Raw genomic sequence first — 22,844 nt, 5'->3', positions numbered from 1 at the left:
CTCAACTTAGAATGAATTAGTCCAAATGAAGAAAATCATCTTTCTCTGCCTTCAGAAGAGGTTACTTCTGTCACAAGCTGGTTTAACCATCTAACAAACTATGGTTCCAGGTGCTTAGCTAGGGATTTCCATCGGTTCAGAGGTGTGACTTTCTTTAAAACCTCATCAGCAAACGTGTACTGCTTGAATGGTTTGCCTCCAGTCCTGAAATGTATTATGATTGATGCGTGATTATTAGATTTCCATGTCATAGCAGCATCTTCTGTAACAATGAGGCATCTATCCTGGTACTTTGGGTTGAGACTTGGCAAGAAAATGAGGTGGAGTATGTGCTTGAGCCATCTGCTGCTTAACTGCCTGCAGTATAATGTTGTTGTTGGGTAACTCTTGAATGGCTCTGGCAATTCTTTTGAAATTTCAGGAGCAACAGCAGTACAGCAGGAATCTTTCTGCAGCTTGCAAAGGCTATGGAAATAGGTTTCAGTATATTCATTGTATCTTCTACATTTCTCTTTACTCCAGTGTTGACTACTTTGGCTATGATAATTCCATCTGTTTTGTCACGATTTTTTTCACAGCTTGTTATTGTGACAGATTTTCGTTACCAATCTGCCTGGGGCCACAGTTGATCAGGCTGGGGCCACAGGATCTTTTTGGGGAGGAGATGACAAGGCACACCAAGTGTCTAAATTTTAAAGCTTTATTAATAAAATTAATGTAACAGCGGAGAGTGTTGGAACACTCCCACGTCACTCAGAGGAAGAAAGAAAGCGTTAATGCCCCAAGCCCTAACCCACTTTCATACTCTCATACGCAAGACCCAGACTGGCCAAGTCTGAGTGTAACGCCAGAAGAAGAGGTTTGCAGGGGGGAAGGTGAACAGGAGTGCTGTCCTGGGCCCAGGCCATCCAAGGATCTGCTGTGCTCTCCAAATTGCTCCAGCTCTCAGGAGGGTTTTAAGTTCTGGCCCCTCGGGAGGGGCGGAGGCGTTGGCGTTCCATTTGGGGACCTCTGCTCCTGGTGCCCTCCGTGCCAGTCCAAGCCGGCTGTCCATGGGTTCTTTAGCTTCCCAAAACACCTCGGCTTCCGGGACTCAAGGCTTGGCTCCCTCTCGCCAGTGTTTTCCATCTCTGCAGTCTTAGACTTAGTTGTCTTCTGTGCTGACCTTGCTGTCTTGCAGATTTGTGCAGTTGAAATCTTCTTTCTCACGGCTGCTCGGGCACCTGCAAGCCCCCGTCTTTCTCGGCCGTCAGCTAAGTCTCGGCTGTGAACAGTGTCCTTGGGCGGGGGCCAGCATCTTTATCTTCTCACTGAGCTAGCGCTCCAGGGTTGAGTTCACTCATTCTCTGCTCTGTTCTTCCTCCTCCTCCCCTGGCCTCTTGTATTCTGCAAAGGAACCTTCCACTCTCCACTCACACACCTTTGACCCTCCCCAAAATGCTTTGTGATGCTTGCAACAGTGTTAGCCACATACAGTGCCAATCTGCCTTCCCTGGAGAACCCCTGAGATTGTGACATTGTCAGAATAGACCAGAGCTTAAGTAGCTCAAAACAGTCAGCCACTGAATTCCATCATATGTCTTGGGCAGAGAATTAGTTTGCATCCTCCTGTTCTTTCCAGTGAAGTTGAAGCCAAGTCGTTGTTACCAGAAGTATTTAGCAATTTCAACATTTTTCTTTCTTCCTGGAGTTGTACTGAAGAGGTCTTTGGCTAAAAGATGCATCAAATGAGCATTGCGCCCCTGTGTTGTAAGTTTCAGGTTTCCCTTTACCTCATTCTAGATGTCTTCTCATCTTCGCTACATTTGCAGCATTGTCTGTGACAAAACTACACACTGGAATTTTTGTTTAGTTATAGCTTTTACTGCTGCTACTTTTAAGTATTCTGTATGGGCATCTCCAGATGTCTCAATTGTTTCTGTAAGATAGACAATCCCATCTTCTGTGTTACACAGTGATCCAATAATAAGTGCTTCTGTTTGTTGCTCCACCCATCAAGACTCCTATTAATGAATTTCCTATCATAGTTTTTTTTTGTACACCGTACAATTTCCTTATCAGATATTGTATCCAGCAACCTTCCAGCAATGTTTGCTCCACTGGGTGGAGTGTAATCTGGTTGTAATGAGTGACCAATGTTAGTGAAATGTTTGTTCTGAAGAAGATGAAAGGGAGAGTTTATTGCAATCTTTTCATCTATGGAGTCTTGCTGGAATTTGCTGATCCTGATAATGAACTCATCCACGGTTTTACTGGATAATGAAGAAAGTCTTATTCCTATTATTATTTCATTGTTCAGGTAATTTACTATTCTAGGCGCTGACTCTGTGGATGATCTGGGACTGGAGCATCCATGGAAAACAATATTGCCACAGCTGTTTGGCAGGCCCCGCCGATCAGCTGGCAGGAGGTGCGGGGGAGGGGTTGGAGTGAGGGCGGGAAGAGAGAGAGTGAGGGCCGGGTCTTGGGGGAAGAGGTAGAGTGGGGGCGAGGCCTCTGCTGAAGCATTGGTGGAGCACCCACACCGAAAAATGAGTCAGTGCCTGTGATCTGAGGTATGTTGAGTTGCAGCACTGTTCATAATTTGAGAAGTCTGCCAATCAGAGCTCCTGTAGGAAGAAGCTAGAAAATAGAAGTATGAGACCACCCGGGTGTAGGGTGACCAGCCCTCCTTAATTGGGTGGGACATTTCACGTCCTGGTCCCAGGCTGAATGACTACAGGACAGCATTTGTCTTGGATTCCCTTTGGCACCACTCTGCTCCTGCCTGTGGCTTAGGGGTGGCAGCAATCTCTTCCCAGTCAGGGGGTTGAGGTGGGCCTTAGCACCCCTAGCCAGGAGGTGCCACCCCCTGCTGCTGCTGCTCCTCCTCCTCCTTCCCCCAGGGGGAAGAGGAAGAGCAGGAGTGGGATCACAACTGGGGTCAGGGCTCCTGCATGTGTCCTGTTCTTGCATTTTGAAAAGGTGGTCATCCTATGCACGTGGGCTCAGTAGATGATCCTGATGAGATAACTGATGGTGTCTTCTGGAAGCAGGGGCCTGGTTCCAACAACTGTGATGAATTCGCCAGTCTGTTGCACCCAGTACACAGCCCCTAGGTCCCCCACAGGATCAAGTCCTTAATATAGTATATGATCTATAGTATCATATTTAGAAAACTTGACCTCTGAAGTTAGATGGTTTTTCTCCTGATTATTTCTTTATATAGATAAGCAGCCTTTAATTCAGTGTTCTGTTAGAGGCGTATGGATTCAGCATATTTATTTTTATTTAAATATTTTAAGAGCTTATTATACATTTAGGCCTTAACATATTTTGTAGTAAATTCAGATTTCTTTTTAAACAGGTTTATTTTTTTAAAGGAAATACTCTTTATAATTTAAATAACAGAATAAAAAAACTCCAATTTTAAATAAAATCAGATTCCTTTTCCTCCCCACCCAGAAAAAAATCATTGATTTTTCTCTACCCTGGTTAGGCAGTGTGCAAATAATTTACTCATCCATTCTCCAGCTCTGTAGAAATCCTATCTATAGTCTCACATTATTAATTAATATAGTTGGTGTGTGTGAATCATCCTCCTGCCTCATTCTGACTGGGTAAGTAGCATGTTTTAATGGTGCTAATCCCAGGAGAGAATCTTGCAGTAAAAACAGTGATTAAATCTGCATTGGCAGACTGTAATTTACATACTAGTTATAAATGCACATGTAAATGAAGTGTGGGGAGGGACGAGCTCCTCTCCTGCCATGTCCTCCATATATTTTCCAGCTGGAAAATGAAGATGAGTGATGCTACGAGAGCAGAGTTGCAAAATTACTGTGTTGGATTTTAAAATGAAGAATGATAAGCGTGAGTAAGATCACCTGCTTCTTATTATTCTCTTACCTGTAATGATTAACCACCACATGGCTTCTTCAGCTGTAGAGCCTTGTGGTATTATAACACTTCAGTATACGGGATTAACAAATAATATGGTTGTACTAGCTGAATAGGTTACATGTTGCATCAAGCAGAGTAAATGCAGTTAGCTAATTAATGCTCACTAATCTAATTAATCAGTGTACTGCTGACCTTCCCTGTTACATTCTTTTCAGGGCTGCCTTTGAAAATCTTCCACCAAGAATACTTGATCTTTTCAGCATAGATTTAAAAAAAAAAATTTTGTTTTTGTTTTTTTTGCAGGAGAAGTCATAATATCCACTTATCCCAACGAAAATGGCCTTTAGCAATTTGACATCAAAAGCTGCACTGCTTTATGATGAATGGATTAAAGGTGCTGGTGAGTCATTAAATCCTAATGTCCGCTAATGTTAAGGCTTTTCAACAGATGTGGAGTTGTGTTAAGCATAATTTTGTATTGCTAACTTAAAATAGCATTGTTTTCCTCTAATTACACCTAAGTTGTCAAGCTAAATGTTCACATGTCTAACTGTAAAGAAAAGTAGTATAATGTCATGCAGACTTTAGAGGTGTAACTTTTGCAATTACAAAAGTTGATTTGTTAAGGATTTAAAACTTCAGGCACTACGGCATGGTCTACACGGGGGCGGGGGGTGGCGATCGATCTAAGTTATGCAACTTCAGCTACGTAAATAACATAGCTGAAGTCGACGTACTTAGATCTACTTACCGCAGTATCTTCACTGTGGTAGGTCGACTGCTGACGCTCCCCCGTCGACTCCGTCTACGCTTCTCGCTTTGGTGGAGTACCGGAGTTGACAGGAGCGCACTCGGCGGTCGATTTATCGCATCTTCACTATACATGATAAATCAACCCCCGCTGGATTGATCGCTCCGGAGGTAAGTGTAAACGTGCCCTATGTGTACAGAATGGCTCTCCTAAAAAGATCTCTACTATCAGCAGAATTGCACTTTACATTTTGAAATTCTACTGGGACAGTCTAAAACTTTAATTTTATTTAATTATAAATGGAGTTACATTTTCTTAGTTAACTGAATTAAAGTATTCTGTTACAAAGTGATGTATTTTGCTCTTCCTGGTACTAAAGTAGCAGGTGAAAGAAAATGTAAACCTTGATAATTTATCGTTGTATGTTGCAAACTCCTGTAAGTGATTCACTGCATCAAGTTCCTGTTTTTAAAGGGAGAATTCATACTCTCACAAAGTTCAGGAAATAAGTATATAAATCATTCTGTGGTTTACTGTGAATGTTTTATAGTGCTGTATATCTGCTTAGTTCCTATTCTGAACTTGTAGGTGTTGAATAGCCTGACTTTTCATAATTCTGTAGCTATGGAACTAGATGCAGGCAATGGAAAATGCCATGGCTGTAGAGCATATGTTGCCTTGAACTGGACAAATATGGTGAAATCTGAACAGAAATTCACTGTAAATATGAATGGCTGAAAGATGCTGTACATCTGAGACTGCAATGAATGAGTTCAGATTAGTACCATAGCTTTTTTACCATCATCAGTGGGAATTGGGCACAGCTGTGCCAGGGGGCTAGTTGAAAGTGAATGGAGATGCTAGCCCAGAGGATAGCTCTGATGGACCAAAGAAGGAGGATGAATCTCCAGAAGTGGATGATCAGGATGAGAACAAGGAGTTGATAAGGACAATGTAGGCAGAGCAACTGGAAGACTACAGACCTAGAGTGGGAGAAAATTTATTTGGAGCCAGGGGTGTCACAGAGTGAGTTCTGCTTCAGCCTAAAAATACACCATGAAGTGAAGATGCAGATACCGCACCAAGAGAACCTAATAACCTGGTAAACTAACATGGAAGCTTCTCGTCTAACACTCTGACTTCTGCAGTGTTAAGATGGCAGCCTTATGTAGGATTTTGGGTGGGTTAGTGGAGATTTCTAATTCTCTTTTGAGCAGTAAGGTTTTAAGAGTGTATATGGTTTGTCAGGTTCTGATTGTGTGTACTGAAATTTAAAACTGCTTTGTTAGGAAACAAGACAAATAAAATACCTGAATTAAAACTTGAGCCCTTTAACAAGTGGTTGTGTGGGTCCCCGAAGGAGATGACCAAGACCGGGTCTCCCTGCTAATGTTGTTGTATACTGCTTGTGTTAGGGTTTTGTTCTGCTGCCCGTCACTGGAATAGGGGTACACTAAGGAGTTAATTGATCTCCCTCAGGGATCAATTAGTGGGAAGGAGCTGGTGGAGTGGGCGAAAGGGAGTGGCTTGTTGTGAGGGTGTGGTGATCCCCTTACAGTTCTGATTACTTATCTAGTGTTTGTTTCTGTATAGCGCCTAGAGCACTTGACTAATGCTTTGTAAATGTGAACAAATAAATTAGAGAATTGAGCAGTTCTTTTGAAACATTGCAACAGTAAGTTGAAGGTCTGGATTCGTGACTTCACTCCAGTAATATGGCAGCAAGCCACAAAAGCAGCAGAATACTAATTCAAAAGCCATGTTGGTATTTTTCAAAAACCTAACCCCCCCCCCAAAGGTAATTGGTAAAAGCAGGGGTCCAGAACAACTAACCAGGTGACTACGCTTCCCAGTGAGGAGGAAATAGTCAAGACTTCCAGATCCCCATGATGATGTCACTGTCAAAAGCTTGAATGTAGCTCCAACCAATGTCAACTGTTAATGAGGGAAATGGGGCTTGTATGGAGCAACTCTAGACACAGCACTTAACATCCTTGTAAGCTACCTGGGGAGGGAATCACAGCATTTTCTCCATATGGATAATTTTAATGTGAGTTCTCCCTGTTTACCGTGCAGACTCAACTCTGGACCTACCAATCCCTGCACAAAACCAGATATTTCTGAGAGAAGGGTGGGGACAACTTTCAGGAATTGTAAGATTTAACAGGCACTATGTTATGGCTCTCCAAGTGGTAGGGAGTAGGTCAAATCATCTGCTTAAAACTTCCAGGTTTAAAGCCATTCTCCAAACTAGTAACCCAAGTATGATTAAACACAAGAAGGGACAAGGTTCTTAAAAATAGGGGCATTTCCCAATTTACAATTTGAAGTTCTTTAAGAATGTTCACATTTTCCCAAAAGAGTTCAATTTCACTCATATGCAGCCTGGATTAGTTGCTTGCAAGACCTCTTCCTCTTTTTGCTTTTGAACTACATAGTCTTGTGACAATACATACTTTCCATGGGGTGGAGATTGAGGTGAGTGGTGGGTGTCAGACCCAGTCTAGCACACAAGTCTGAATGGATGTTGGAGGAGAGTGATGATGTGAGACACACTTTTATCAGCATGGAAACCCTGCTTCTAAAGTTTTTTTTGTCAAAACTTGGGCTCCAATTGACAGCATCCAATAACTGGAGTTTTCATCCCAAAGACAACCAGCAAACAACCTTGAAAGTCACTCCATAGCCAGATTAATTGGAAGCCCTGCTGATCCCCACTAACCAAAACCTTTGCTGGGAAGACCGTCGCACCAAGAAAGGGCATCGAAAATGTCTTAGAAGGAACGCTACAAATGTCATATGTGCAGAGGACATAACTCTGTGTGCCAGATGAGTTTAAGGGGTAACTTCAAGTGAAACAAACTCCATAGACCAAGGGCGGGGGGAGGGTGAACTCTGCTTACCATCTATGGATGAATAAATCTGCAGAGTATACCTGTTAATAGATTTCTGTTGGTTTTTATTTTGGCAAGGGAGGAGTATGTGAAGGATGACTCTATCTGGGCAAATAGCTTTAGAATTCCATATGAGTCTGTTGGGCAAGGGTTGCTTAGCCAGCATGGCGAGAATTTTCTTCAAGGTTTGGACTGAGAATTGCCTGACGGTGCATATGAGATTGGAAGTGGGGAATTAGGCAATATCCTTTAATGACTATCTGTACTAATGTGTGGGACAGAACAGTCAATTGTACCTGAGAGGATGATGTGGTGCGCAGTAGAGGTGAGCACGTGTGTAAACTTTAAGTGTAAGATTTTTGTGCCTGGTTAATGGTGCAATTTATAGTATTAGTGTAGCTGAGTATATATTAATGTTTTTCTCTACGTTGCCAATAAAATGTCCTTTTAAATTTGAGTTGAATGTGAAGACTTAAACTGAGAATAAATCACTGCTAGTTGATGAATGGAAATAAATTGACCTCTGGTCTCCAGAGATTGTGGTCAAGGGTAGCAGCGGCTTTAATTGCTTACCTTGAGTGGTATTCCAAAAAATCTGGCAAGGACCAATGTTGGTTTACGAAGAGGCTAAGAACCCTGGAGGCACTAAATCTTGTTAAAGCAAGTTATAAGAACCTGAAGCTAATAAGTGATTCTAAAACCTGAGCAGTGAAAGCAGAAACAATTTAAGAAAATAATTTAATCAAATTTAATCAGGAATTTAAGAAAAGAATATCCTTGTTAAGTTAATGTAGATGTAAAAAGCATTATGAAATACCTGTGACTTTTCCCCTTCTTCTAGATCCAAGAGTGGAAGGCTTCCTACTCATGTCTTCACCTGTGCCACAGACTATTATCATTGGAGCCTATGTTTATTTTGTCACTTCTTTGGGACCAAAACTCATGGAAAACAGAAAACCTTTTGAACTCAGGCAAATAATGGCATTTTACAATTTTGGTGTAGTAGCCCTTTCAGTGTATATGACTTATGAAGTAAGTATTTTTCTATAAATACTTTTTTAACTTCAGCTAGCTCAGCTACTATTATGTAATTTTTTGGATATGGTAATAGCGACATTTAGCATAATAGATTAGAGAGAACCTCGAATTACAGATATAGTTAGACACAAAAAAGAAATTTAACAATGACTGTAAATGAAAGTTGAACACAGTCAAGAGGGTGATTGTATATTTTATATTAGAAAGACCATAATAGAACACTTTAAAACAGTGGTTCTTAAACTTTTGTCCCTGGTGACCCCTTTTACATAGAAAGTCTCTAAGTATGACCCCCCCCCCCTTATAAATTAAAAACACTTTTTAATATATTTAACACCAATATAAATGTTGGAGGCAAAGCAGGGTTTGGAGTGGAGGCTGACATCTCACGACCCCCCATGTCATAACCTTGTGACTCCCTGAGGGGTCCCAACCCCCAGTTTGAGAACCCCTGCTTTAAAGTCTGGAAAGTATTTAGATGGTTAGTTTTTGAACTTCTTTGGGTGAGGAAAGTTGAACTAGACTGGCAGGTTGCATGCTTTGTTTATAGTCTTTTACTTTTTTGGCTGCCACATGATAGAATATGTTGACATCTTTCACACTGCACAGGGAATATTTACGTGCAAGATCCTCTTCAATTAGTTTTTGGTTTTCAGATTGCACAATCACACTTTCCTAATGTTGTAAATGATACTTTTATTTACAAAATTTAGTCTAGGGTCTCAATCCATATAAAACAAGGTTTTTAGAATAATTAATAAAATCTTTCCTAGAAGAGTTCTGGGGTGTTGTTTTTTCCCCCCCTCAACTTGTGGCTCAACAAAAAGCCAGGCTTTTTAGGAGAAAAGAACGTTTTTATTAGACCGTGATCAAGTGAGATGCATTGGGTTTAATGATCGAGAAAATAAATTATTATATGTACATGGTGTGCACCTACAAATAGTCATTTAGAGTTAACTCTTAAACTGGCATTTCTTTAAGTGTCTAAAGAGACTAAATTGGGACACTGTTGCAATAAACAGTGTGGATACTCAGCAATACTACAAGCAGCTGCCTGATAGTTTTCTACAACTGGCCAGCTGAAACAACACTATTGTGGTAGCTATTTTCATCTTTGGCATACTGGTTAGGGAATTGTTCAGATACTGCTGCCAAATTGGCTGTACTTCAGTTGACCCAGTTCCCATAACCTTCATAATGGATTAGACTGAGCTTTTGCTTTTAAAAACAGTGCTCCAAGATCTTTACATTTGTTGTTTAAAAAGAAACTGATGCATTGGCTAATAATTGTTGTGCAAATACCGTAAATGCAAAGAAGGATGAAAAGCATGCTTTCCTTTTGCACTTCCTGCTTCTACAGATCTTGTTAGTATTGTGCTTTTTTAGGAGTATTTAAAAAAATAAACACTTGCCTCTTTCACTTTTGACGCTAACATATTTGATTTGCCGATCATTAAGCCTTTATTTAAAATGCCGCAAAAGAATGCACAGATACTGTATACCAGATTGAATTAATTCTTTTCCTCACTGGATATAAGCCATTTTGTGGGTGTGTTGGGATTATGTTCACTTACAATGTTTGAAATCCTGTTGGTTTCGGCGTCTGATTTTGTTAAATGGATAATCTTTTACTTGTCTTATTCAAGTGATGTTTGATTGAAACTACAACTCTTCACCTACCAGGAAAACTTGGTTTCCTATTAATCATGCATGGATAATTATGATTAATTAACGAATACTCATTCAACACAAGTGGAGTTTTTATAGTATTGGCTGGGATTTGGGGTAGGGAGAGGAAGAGAGAAGACGCAAATGAAATATAATATTTACAGTGCTACTCTTGGCTGAGTTTTAATATAGTAATAGAAGGAGTATTAGATGTGACGCCTCTTACAATCCATTGATACTGTACATCTGCATGTGATCTGAAGACAGCTCCCCATTTCTTCTGACAGTTATAGTCTAACTTGCATCACAGAGTAAATATTTTTGACAAGAAATGGAGATACTTATGGTACCAAATAAAAAGTCCAGTGCTGATTCTTCTCTAGCCTCAAGCCCCTTCTGTGGGCTACAGACAATCAAACTCATTAAAACAGTTGCTGAAACAGAGGTTGTATGTGTATACACTAAAGTTCAGCTGGATGTTGTAAATGGAGGTGGGGAAAACCCATGGCAGAACATGATTTACTTTGGTTAAAACTTTTTTTGGATTGTCTTTTATGGTCTTTTTGTCCCCCTTTATGGACTTGTTGCAAATAGATCTAAGAAACTATGTGCAGTTCAACCTGGCATGTGAATTGGCCAGAATCATTAAGTGCATAGGGGACCTCTGGCAAACATAAAAATTGCAGTTCTAATTCTATGTGGACATAGTAACTTCTAATGAGCCCAAAATGCTTTGGATGTTAATTCTTGTTGTTAGGATTTCCTCATCATGGTGTGATATTATTTTATTACACTGTTGGTCAGTCACAAATACATGGTGAACGGGCTAAATTGTAATACAAAGACTTAATTAGCTGAATTCCCTGGTCCTGCATATACTGTGTTTCCATTTGTAGAAAATCTATGAAGAATTGAGTTACTTAACTTCTAAATAATAAAAGTGTGGTTCTGTGTTAGTACTTGACCCTTTTTTTTAAAAGTGTCTTATGTATTGAAATGCCTGGATTCAATACCAATACTCACTTTTTTGGGATAGTTTTTGTTTCAATCACCTGCTTCCCATAGTGGGAAGAGAGACACTGATCTAAAGTCTGTTCAGGGGAGCAACTATTTCTTCTCTTGTGGCACTGAGGGTTAGGTACCCTGAAGTGGGTATAGTTGGGTTTCTCATCCATATTGTCAAGTTATGAGATTCAAATCTCTCTACAGTGCTACAGCAACAGAGTTTTTTATAGTGTTGCCATCCCACATTGAAGTAGATAATAGCTGACAAGCTGACTGAATTCACAAGCTTTTTTTAATCATTACATGATTATTAAGGTCAACTGAAATTAATGAATTTTCTCAAGTGATCAACTAAATCTCTCCTCTCCCCCTTCTCCTTGTTACAGTTTCTTATGTCTGGTTGGGCCACAGGTTATTCGTTCCGATGTGACCTTGTTGACTACTCCAGGTCACCTACAGCTCTGAGAGTAAGTAACCAAATGAAGCTAATTGTTATGCTACATTAACTTATATTTTTGAAATGCTTTTAATGAAAATGCCTTGATGCGTAATGAAGAGTATGTAAGTGACTATAAAGGGTGATGAAAGGGATGTTGGAGGCAACCTGTGCTAGCAAGGTGGTTTGATTTTAAATCAGTGACTTAAATCACCAAGTGGAAGCCTTGATTTAAATCTTCAATATTAATCAACTTTTCTATTTGTTCTTCAGTTGCTTTCTAAAGGTACATTTTCATTGCTTCATGTAATCCTTAAAACATGTTGATTTACAACTAAATAGAACCTTTATGCTAGATTTGATATATCTCTTTCTACCTAGGAGTACATAAGTTTGTAAACAAAACAAGCCCTTTATACATTACATGATGTATTGTGCCATATTTATAAAGCTTGACCTCAAAATCAAAAGTTTTTCCCCAGATTGTTTCTTTTTATGGAAAAGCAGCTTTTAACTCAAAGGTTTTGATAGAGACTCATGGATTCAGCATATTTATTTTTTTTATTCAAATATTTTAAGAAGTTATATGAAGTGTTGACTTGACATATCTTGTGTGACATTCAGATTTCATTAAAATGGTTTATTTAAAAAAAAAAAAATTATTTATCCAGTGTGTTCGCTTATTCAGTTCAACATTTTAAAGTTCCCTGATGCTGAAAAGGCATTTGTTTTGCTTCCTTGTTTTTAAAGAAAACCAACAAAAATTAGACTGATGTTCTAATGACTTCATTAGACTTGACCCTGTGTATTTTTTGGATTTCTTAGATGGTTCGGACTTGTTGGCTGTACTACTTCTCCAAATTCATTGAATTATTAGACACTGTAAGTATGTAGTGACTCAACCTGGTAAAAATACTGTGATCTCCATAGAGAAAAAAGGACACTGGTGTTTATAGCAGTTGGATCACACAGTAGTTTTACTCTGTTTGCTTACTAATCAGACCTCATATATTCAATCAACAAAATCCGTTAGTAATGGAGAACAGTGAGAGCGGAGAAATGTTTCAGGCATTTCTGTACCACAAACTTTTAAGCATATCTCCCCATTAGTTACAAGGGGAAGTATCTAAAAATGATAGCATGGTATGTCTCTTTTAAACTGTCCTGGGAAATACTCTGTTAGGGTAGGTGGGCTGGAAACAAGTGCTGGTTATACTTCGTCTTCCTCCACTTCCTCCCCAACAACTTTCCATCCTGTTTCTCAAACGTTGGCAGTTAGGGGTATGGCATAGCCAACAGTAGCCACCTGCCTCAATTTAAAGTACCCATCCTGGCAGTCATGAGTAATAACACAATGTTAGCCTGACCACTCTGGACTGTTTCTAAGGCCCAACTAACTAGATCTCCGATCTCCTGTTGGAGGGACCAGGAATGCTGGAAAAGGAAGTTGAGTGACCTTCCTGTCATCTCTACTATCTACTGACTGGTGACCTTGAATTAGTCCTGGACCTGAAAAGTTATTTTCTTCATCTGAATCTTTCTAGTTGTATACTTGCCCTTGTGCCTTCTCATTATTTAGGTACCTATATCTCAGCTTCTTTTTAGTTTGATTGTGGAAGTTTAATTGTTTGGAACTTTGGCAACATTCTAACGTGTTACTATTGTGCTGCTTAATTTACTGTTTCTAGCCATATGAAAACAGTTTCGTATGTATGTTTTCTCTGTCACATCTGACCACTCTATTCCCCTCTTTCTGGGTGCCATCTTCTATCTGCTCTTGCCATCTGACTCTGCTCTTCTCATTCCCACATTTATTCCCATCTATTGGATTCTGCTTTTAGAATGTTTTTGCCCTTTTCTCCCTTAACAGTTTTCCTCAGCAGATTGATGGACATTTACTATGGCAGCACTATGTCCATAGAGAATATCCACGTTCAACCCTCTCAATACTATCCCACCTTCCTCTTCACATCTTTGGGCAGTTATTGTCTCTGTAGTGCTTTTAACATGTCAAGCGCTAGATAGTCTTTCTTTAGTTACATGATGGTTCTGATTTAATCTTTTCTGCCTTCTGTGTACCTCTTCTGTGCCTTAAAGTCAGATCTTTAAATCATCCTGTCTTTTCAGTTGCCTCCGATACTCTTCTCAACCTGTTATACCCAAACTTCAAGAGGTCTAAAATACTCTGTCTGGACAGTTTGGTCCTGGAATTGGGGCCATCTTTCCTGCACCCTCCATCACTTGCACTGGCTTCTTAGCCATCCCTGAATGTATTAAGTGCCTTTTCTGGCTTTCAGGACTCTCTATGGATTTATTTCATTCAACCCTCTGAGTTCAGATCCACCTCTTCATCCGGCACACTCTCATTCCTAGGTCTTGGCCTCTTAAGTTCCTTCCCAGTAATTAGCCACCATAAAACGGATGTCACTTTGATTTAGATTGCTGCATCTGGAATTGACTTCCTTGCTAAATATGTTGAAAGCCACACTTCTTTTGCTTACAGTTCTTTCTAAACCTTGCCTATATGCTTCACATCAATTCCATTTTGAACTTAATGTTTCTCATTCATAGATCTCAAGGACTTTAAAAAGGTGAATACCATTATAACCCTAATACAGATCAGAAATTGAAGCATGGTGGGGGTACCCGGGCCTGATTTTCAGACCCTCTCTACAGTGATGAAACAGTGAACTAGTATGAATATTTTTTGGAAATATCTTGTATAGACAGTTTTGTAATAGTGTGGATGAAGAGTCCTAGGAGAGGTGGTTGTGGTCTAGTGGCTTGAGCATGGAGCTAGGAGTTGAGACATCTGAACTGATGATTAATCAGAAATGCTGGTCTTCTGCAGCTTGCATTATTTGTAGCAGAAGTTTAGATTATTCAGTGCCTTTGAAAATTAGCCCCTCAATCTGTCACTCAATTTCCACATACATAAAATGAGCATAAGTGCAAAGAATTTTAATGTACTGTATTGAGCAACCTATGTTTGAGCGTACAACTAACTGCAAACTACTTTCACATGTGACTTTTCTAATCTCTTATTCTTAAAACTATTTCAGATCTTTTTTGTTTTGCGAAAGAAAGAGGGCCAGATTACATTCCTGCATGTCTTGCATCACTCAATCATGCCGTGGACCTGGTGGTTTGGAGTCAAATTTGCTGCAGGTAGTCGAGAGCTGAAATGATACTTTACGTGTAGTAGTAAAACCTCCATACTCTAAATGAAAAACATGTTCAAATGGACACCATCAATTAAAAAAAAATTACTTTGTCATAATTTGTATCTACTAGAGTTACAAGCAATGCCCAAAGATTACTGTACCTGAACTAGATTATAAGGGGGGGGAAATCTTCCAGTTGGCTCATTTGAAAACACTTTGTATACAGTCATTTTCCCCTGTTGCTGGGGGTGGAGGTGGGGGGCAGCTAGGGGCAGAGGGGATGGCATACCAATGGCGGGAGGTTGTGGTTTGTAAAACCCAGCAGGGGAATTATGGGGCAGGTACATTATTGAAACTACTTCAAAAAATAGAAAAGGAGTACTTGTAGCACCTTAGAGACTAACCAATTTATTTGAGCATGAGCTTTCGTGAGCTACAGCTCAAGAGCTCATGCTCAAATAAATTGGTTAGTCTCTAAGGTGCCACAAGTACTCCTTTTCTTTTTGCGAATACAGACTAACACGGCTGTTACTCTGAAACCTGTCAAAAAATAGAGTAGATTTCACGTTGACATTGTCCCTTGGAACACACCGATCTAATCAGAGGGTAGAGTTGTTTTCTCATCGTTTCTCTCTCTAACCTTAATTTTATTTAGAAATTATTTTAGTTTTTGTTGCAACTATTTCTGACTGCCCTTTGGGAGCAGAAATGTAGCCAGAGGTAATGCTGTAACTTTTCCAGAGCTAGTTAGATATAGTGATATCTGTCTGTGAAGGGCCAGCAACGTAAAAGATTTGAAAATTCAGGCCAGATAGCATCCAAATGTTTGGGAACTGGGGAAAACCTTCTGCTGTTTTTCCCTCATCTTGGTCTTTATACTCTCTTGTTACCTTAGCCTTACAAATCCCTCCACTCTCCTCAATAATCTCTCCACAGAGCAGAAATGACAAAAATCCAGAGAGATCCTTGCATAAGAAGCTCGTAGAATGCGTGGTCTTTCTAACCTGGGGCTTTACAGTGTAATGGACTTAAGGCTGCATCTTGAGCTAGGAGTATGATTCCCCAGCTTGCATACATATACCTGCAGTAGCTTGATGAGCGCTAGTGCACATATAAATAGTAACCTTACTGCAGCCAGACAGGCAGTGTCGGGCATGGCTTGCCATGAAGAGTATAAGCATTCCTGAAAAGAGTGGGTACATACTAGCTAAACTGTGTTGTTGCTGCCCATCGTACCACAGTGACGCTACTATTTATACTCGTGCTAGCTCTCCTCAAGCTACTGTGAATGTGTACGTGAGCTGGGGAATCATACCCCTTGCTTGTATTGTAGACATAGCCTAAAAAGAGCATACAGCTTGAAACCTGCAGAGAGAATGGAAACCTGGTGGAACCCCTGGTGCTGGATTGTATTCCTAGTGGTGGTGTGTCTGGAAGAGGTTACTAGTTGAAAAATCAGTGGAGACAACAGCAGTACTTGTCTGGACATAGTTTCCTTTTCTGTAACATTTCACCCATTTTCCTTGGCATTGTTTTTTCCCCCACAGCTTTTGATGCTTAATTGAAGGATTGAACCTTTGCCTACCTGATCCCTCCTGTGTATATTAGTTGCATGCATACAAAAATATGTTCTGAAAGAGGTACAAAAGCTTTGCATGGATTCCATGAAAAGTTGTCTAATGTGCAGTTAGCTAATGAAGGAGACTGCTACATTTTCACTGTATTTTGAGTCCAATTTCTAATATATAGAATATCAGGGTTAGAAGGGACCTCAGGAGGTCATCTAGTCCAACCCCCTGCTCAAAGCAGGACCAATCCCCAACTAAATCATCCCAGCCAGGGCTTTGTCAAGCCTGACCTTAAAAACTTCTAAGGAAGGAGATTCCACCACCTCCCTAGGTAATGCGTTCCAGTGTTTCACCACCCTCCTAGTGAAAAAGTTTTTCCTAATATCCAACCTAAACCTCCCCCAACTGCAACTTGAGACCATTACTCCTCGTTCTGTCATCTGCTACCACTGAGAACAGTCTAGAGCCATCCTCTTTGAAACCCCCTATAAAGAAACTCTCATGTTTTGAACGGCATCCTTTTCCCCAAATCAGTGGTACGGTAGTACTAAAATTGGAATTATCTTCCTCTGCTTACAAATCAGACCATTTTAGATCTGTTAATATAAAACACATTAATCTGGTATTCCCAGCACTTAACAATCGTCGCCTCCCCCCCCCCCCCACCAAAAAAAAATTACATTACCCATACTGTTAATTTCCTGCTCTTTAGTTGCCATGTACTTGTTCCATGACAAGGCATCTCAGACTTAAATCTCTTCTGTAGTAATCTGGCAAATGCTTTCCACAAAGTGAGAGATCCATTTTGGCTTGAGTCAGTAATATTCCCTCATGTAATCTTAGCGTATTGTGTTTCTTTCTCAAAGCTTTATTGCCTGTCTTTAAACTAATCTTTCCAAATGTTCTCTTTGATGCCGTAAAATAATTTCCAAGAATTTCAGTACAACTGATGTTTATCTTGTATTTCATTTCCTAGTTGTTTTTTTCCTTTAAATAATGGCATTATGTTGTCTACTGCCCACCCTTCTGAACTTGTTCTTACTCCAAATCATCCAAATGAGTTTGTGAAGAGATGGGGATCTTCTCCTTCTTAGGACTTGACATAGAGAATTGAAAACCATTTTTGTGCAGTGACTTTCTTGTGTAACAGTATTTTTGTAATGTCTAGGTAGCTTTTTTTTCTAATGTAACTCATTTTGAGGCTTCTTCCATGAATTTTCACTATGCAACCTAAAAAAGTAAATGCATTAGTCTCAGAAAAGCAGTCAAATTGTTTGGGAATATGTGACCTAGAAACACAACTTTTCAAAGAGAATTTGCAAGTGAAACTGATGATGGTCATTTGTGGAGGGGGAAAGCTCCACTAACTGCTCTAATCAGTAATAAAAGAAACATTTAGATTTTAAAATTAAGGCTAGTTCAAACTGGTTTTGATATCTAATTGGGCTTTCAACCAAATTTATTTTTTTGCTAAGTTTTTTCATGCACTTCTCACCTGGAAATGTAGAATGTTTTGTATTTGAATTTCCACCAAATAATCAAAATGCTTTTCTCTCTGTCTCTCTCTCTAAACCATTTTTTGACCAGCTATATTTAAAACTCAGTTCACTTCTTAAATATTACTACTATGGCTAAGATAATTTAACCCTATTGGAAACTGAGCAGGAGAGAGGGTTCTGGAGAAGGAAATATCTGCATGGATCCCCTCAATGACAACAAGTTCCTTTATTATCATTCTGTTTAATGGGTTTGGTCCCAAACTTGAGGGTTGCATGGGCAGCTAAGGTCACATACATTGAGGTCCCACACCTCTGCCCCTTGGGTCTTCCCTGGTCCTGGGAACATGGATGCTCTGGAGCTGTCCCCAGCTTTTTTAATAAAACCCTTCAAAAAAGGACTTCAACAAGAAACTGCAGAACTAGAATTAATTTGCAAACTGGACACCATCAAATTAGGCATGAATAAAGTCTGGGAATAGCTGGGTCACTACAAAAAATAATTTTCTCTCTGATACTCACACCTTCTTGTCAACTGTTTGGGAATGGGCCACATCCATATGATTGAATTGGCCTCGTTAGCACTACAAAAAGTAATGTTCCCCTTCTTGTCAACTGTTGGGAATGGGCCACATTCACTCTAATTGAATTGGCCTCGTTAGCACTGACCCGACCCCCTCTTGGTAAGACAACTCCCATCTTTTCATGTGCTGTACATTTATACCTGCTTACTGTATTTTCCACTCCATGCATCTGATGAAGTGGGTTACAGCCCATGAAAGCTTATGTCCTAATAAATTTGTTAGTCTCTAAGGTGCCACAAGGACTCCTTGTTGTCCCCAGAGAGTGACTCAAAAGAATAGAGAGTAGAGCCTTGAGCTGTAGTACTTTTACTAGGAACCTCTAAGGGCTAGAGGATTGCTACATGGTTGCAGCCCCTGGACTCATGAAAAGCCAATCATGGGATCTAGAAAAGAGGTAGAGCAGGAGGTGTGATGCTGCAGAGGTGTTTGAGTCCCCTTCATGTAACACACTAACAAAAAACTTACTTGCATTCAGTTACACTAATTAGACTTTTATTACAGCTTTGGAAAATTGATTTTAAAACATTGCAGCATTTTACTAGGGTATTGGCTAAAATATTTACATAAGCATTTGCTGAGAAAAGAGGGAACTGCTGAAATCCTTCAGAGTTGGTGACTACAGAGCTTAACTTGAATCTTTGTATTTTATGTGCTAGTGAAAGTTGGAGACCCCTCCAAATAGAGCCTCATGCTTTTATCTAGTTTTCTACTTAACTAACGCAAGGCAAAAACCTTGTTTGGTAGCTAGATACAGGGTTGGGTTTTTTTAGGATCACTGGTGTAACAATCTTGAACTATTTTTATTATTCTACAGGTGGGTTAGGAACATTCCATGCTCTGTTAAACTGTGTTGTGCATGTCATCATGTACAGCTACTATGGACTCTGTTCACTGGGACCAGCCTATTATAAATACCTGTGGTGGAAAAAACACATGACAACTATACAGCTTGTGAGTATTGTGTCTGTGCCAGACTTTTTGCAGTTAGTCAAGCTGTATGTGAGTGAGTTTTTAATGTCACTTCTATGAACGTGGTTAAGAATTATTTTTACAATGGCACAGAAGAGTTTTACCTTCATTTTTCAACTGAGCTCAGCAGAAATCATGAGACCAGTCAACTGTGTAAATAAAATCTGTTGACCTGTTTTCCAGAGGTTCTGAGAACCCACAGTTCTCTCTGAAGTCAGTAGGAGTTGTAGGTACTCAGTGTATTTAATTGCTTTGTACTCTAAGTGTATTGATAAAGAACTATTTGTCCATTTAAGAACTGTTGGAGTATGGACTTACACTAGGAACAAAGTGTTTTTTTAAAAAGAAATTTGCAAAACAGTATTAAATAGAGTAACAGTTTAAATTTAAAAACAAAAGGTTACAAGGACTATTTCTTAGGATTTATCTTACTTTAAAGTAAGGTAAACATTTGGGTCTACAGAAGTTGATGATATCTCTTTTAATTTGGATTTGGCCTTATGAAGAAATAACTGAATTATCTCAAGCATTTTTATCATAGCTATTGTAATTGTGCATTATGATTTTCATATGAAAATCTTTTTCTTAAAAAACCCTTCTAGATTCTGTGCCTCAATATTATTTGGCCCTGAGTTCTCCAAATAAATCAGCGTGTGGAAAGGGGAAAGCAAGTAAATTTTTTTTTTAACCATTATTAACTTGGTTACCCTTTAAATTTCTTTTGGCTGCCATTTTGCTCTTGCACTGAACAAGAGTACCCCACTGATCTTCTGTTCCATTTTATATACTTTAGACGTTACCATTTTTGTTTCTTCTCTAAACTGAACAGATGTAATCCCTAACTATTAAAATCTTGTATAGGAAGAGAAGTTTGTTTATGCCTCTGCTCAATGGCCTAATACTTTTAGTTTACCACATTATCATGCAAGTAGTCAGTGGGACTAGTCAACTTAAGGGGTGGCAGAATCAATCCCTCTGAGAATATGCCACCTTGTAAATAGCTCCAGCCAGGCCTTTCCCTCTGTTTTTTTTATCAAGAGAATGACTGTTAGGGAGAGTTCCTTCCCTGGTCTCCCTGATATGGATCTGCTCCCCTATCCTTGCACCATGATAATGTTTATAACTTAAACAAAAACAAAAAGTTACTTCATCAAAAAAACACCTCTCCCTGGCCAAGTAGGAGAGTGGAGTTTTGCAGGACTACACAAATTCTATTTCTCACCAACCTTCCCTTTTTGTGTGTGCGCACATTATGCTGATAACTATTTAAACTTCTCTCAAGTATATCTTTTTACATTTTTAAACCTGTAATGCATAACTGAGCATATTTTTCCTTGTCTGTTTCCTCCAGGTTCAGTTTCTTATGGTTACAGTTCACATAGGACAAATCTACTTTATGGATGATTGTCCATACCAGTATCCAGTTTTCATATTCATTATTTGGCTCTATGGCTCTGTGTTTTTAATCCTGTTTCTCCACTTCTGGTATCATGCTTACACAAGGGGCCAGAGACCACCAAAGACTATGAAAAACGGAATCAGCAAAAGCAAAGATCACTGAAGCAATGTCTCATCTATATGAATGTGTACATCTCAGATTAGTAACTTGTACTACTTGACAATCAAGATATTTAGATGCACACTACAATGTGTACATTTTATATGTTTTTCCAAAACAAAGAGCTTGTATTTTTACAATAAGTTATTTGGGTTTCTGATGTTGCAGAGGGGTGCGGGAGGGGTAATTTTCTGGTTAAAGATTTGCAGGTTTTCAGCAACTTGCTGCACGTATCTAAAGAAATTTTTCTCTTTGTGCCTAGAAGAAATGAATATTTAATTGCATTCTTACAGGTGAGATGCATATAAATAAAAAGATCTTCTTTAAGAAAATGTTATGATAAGTACAGAATACTTTGAGCACTAAGAAAGGGTATAAAGAGCATTCATTTTAATATCATAAGATGTTGAAACTATATTTTAATTTTATTAAAATAATGAAAAATCATTGTTACATGCATAACTTACAGAGACTAAAACACATTGTTAATATAGTTAATACCTGTAAACATTCATATTTTTGTACAAACTGTACCATATTAAAGAATGTAAGTTAAATAAAACCTTGGCAGATTAGAATGTGTTTTTTAAAAAAGATGGATTTTTGGATTATAATGTGTTTTTTACTAAAATGATTTAAGTTAATGAACTTTTAAAAATGTTTGCTGTTAGTTAATTGAACATTATAATCATAAAAACTGTCTCTTGATTTAACATCCCAGTCAAAAAAATAGTGATTGATTCATTGAAGTAGAATAATATTCAAAATTGTCTGTGGATGTATTTTGATATCAGCAAATAGGAATGTTTTTACTGGGAAAAACACCATGCAATTCAACAACCAAAACCTTACTACATTTTTAGAACAGGTTTTGTGTAAAATACAAATGGCAGTTTCATTACTTTATTTTGCTGTATTCTTTCTCCTTTCCACTGCCTGTGGAAATGAATGGTGCCTAATGAGAAATTGTTTTGTATAATTCATGGTTAAGTTTCTCTGTTAATAGCACTAGTGCCTTGTTTTTGCCCTGTGGTACTAAATGAACTGTCTAAAGAGATTAGAAACGACACAGTTTTATGGAGAGGGAGAAAGGACAGATGATTGTGTAGTATAGTTAACTCTGAACTATGCAGAATGAACTGATAAGGTATCTCCAGGGACTGGTCAGGGAGACATGTCAGCTGGCTTAGTAGCAATTTATAGGACCTAGAGCTATATGCAGATAGTATCTCTCTACTTCCGTGAGATGGTCAAGGAATGACTGTATTATGCAGAACTAAACTAGGAGCTATATTCTGCCTTGAGATGCACACCATACAGCATTGATTCATTGATTTGTTTTTGTGACAACTCCCGCAAGTGATGGGTTGAAATCTATCTTGTACTCTGCTCTGATCTGCTGGAGCTGTGATGTTCTCTAACATGTCTTCTGACCCACCTGTTTGTATTAGTGTTTGAAGAACTCCAAAAAGGCATGTTTTGTTGTTATATGGACATGATTACCACAATAGTGTTGCAAGTGACTTCTTATAAAATAACATATCTGAGTCTTCCTTATTGAACTAATAAACAGGGATTTGCTTCTTGTCTTTCTGCCTTGTATCCCTACAATGTTAAAGTGGCATGTGGGGACTTAGTTGCTAATTGAGGACTATTAGACATACATTTCTAATACTGTTTTCTTGTAACAAAATAGATCACAATGCTGCAGTGCTTAGTTTGAATTTCTTCACTAATTTTATGTTCATCTGTGTAAAAGACCTAATACCCCAATAAGCTGTTTTTTAATAACATGATGAAAAAACTCCATCAGTTGTTTTGAAATACTGTA

At 38.9% G+C, this 22,844-nt stretch overlaps 1 protein-coding gene across 1 annotated transcript in view; it reads left to right on the top strand.

Moving 5' to 3' along the window:
* Positions 1–21,126, top strand: part of ELOVL7 (ELOVL fatty acid elongase 7) — a 50,603-nt gene extending 29,477 nt beyond the window's left edge. Inside the window, exons 4-10 of the mRNA XM_077816290.1 lie at positions 4,186–4,282; positions 8,369–8,559; positions 11,625–11,705; positions 12,500–12,556; positions 14,737–14,842; positions 19,301–19,437; positions 20,807–21,126. Coding sequence (XP_077672416.1) covers positions 4,219–4,282; positions 8,369–8,559; positions 11,625–11,705; positions 12,500–12,556; positions 14,737–14,842; positions 19,301–19,437; positions 20,807–21,016 — 846 coding nt within the window. The 5' untranslated portion in view covers positions 4,186–4,218 and the 3' untranslated portion in view covers positions 21,017–21,126. The remainder of the gene's footprint in view (positions 1–4,185; positions 4,283–8,368; positions 8,560–11,624; positions 11,706–12,499; positions 12,557–14,736; positions 14,843–19,300; positions 19,438–20,806) is intronic.
* Positions 21,127–22,844: the final 1,718 nt, after the last annotated feature.

Source organism: Eretmochelys imbricata, chromosome 5 (genome assembly GCF_965152235.1).
Source record: "Eretmochelys imbricata isolate rEreImb1 chromosome 5, rEreImb1.hap1, whole genome shotgun sequence".
Classification (NCBI taxonomy): Eukaryota; Metazoa; Chordata; order Testudines; family Cheloniidae; genus Eretmochelys; species Eretmochelys imbricata.
The sequence above is the reverse complement of the archived record's forward strand: the minus strand, read 5'-3'. Positions and strand labels throughout refer to the sequence as shown.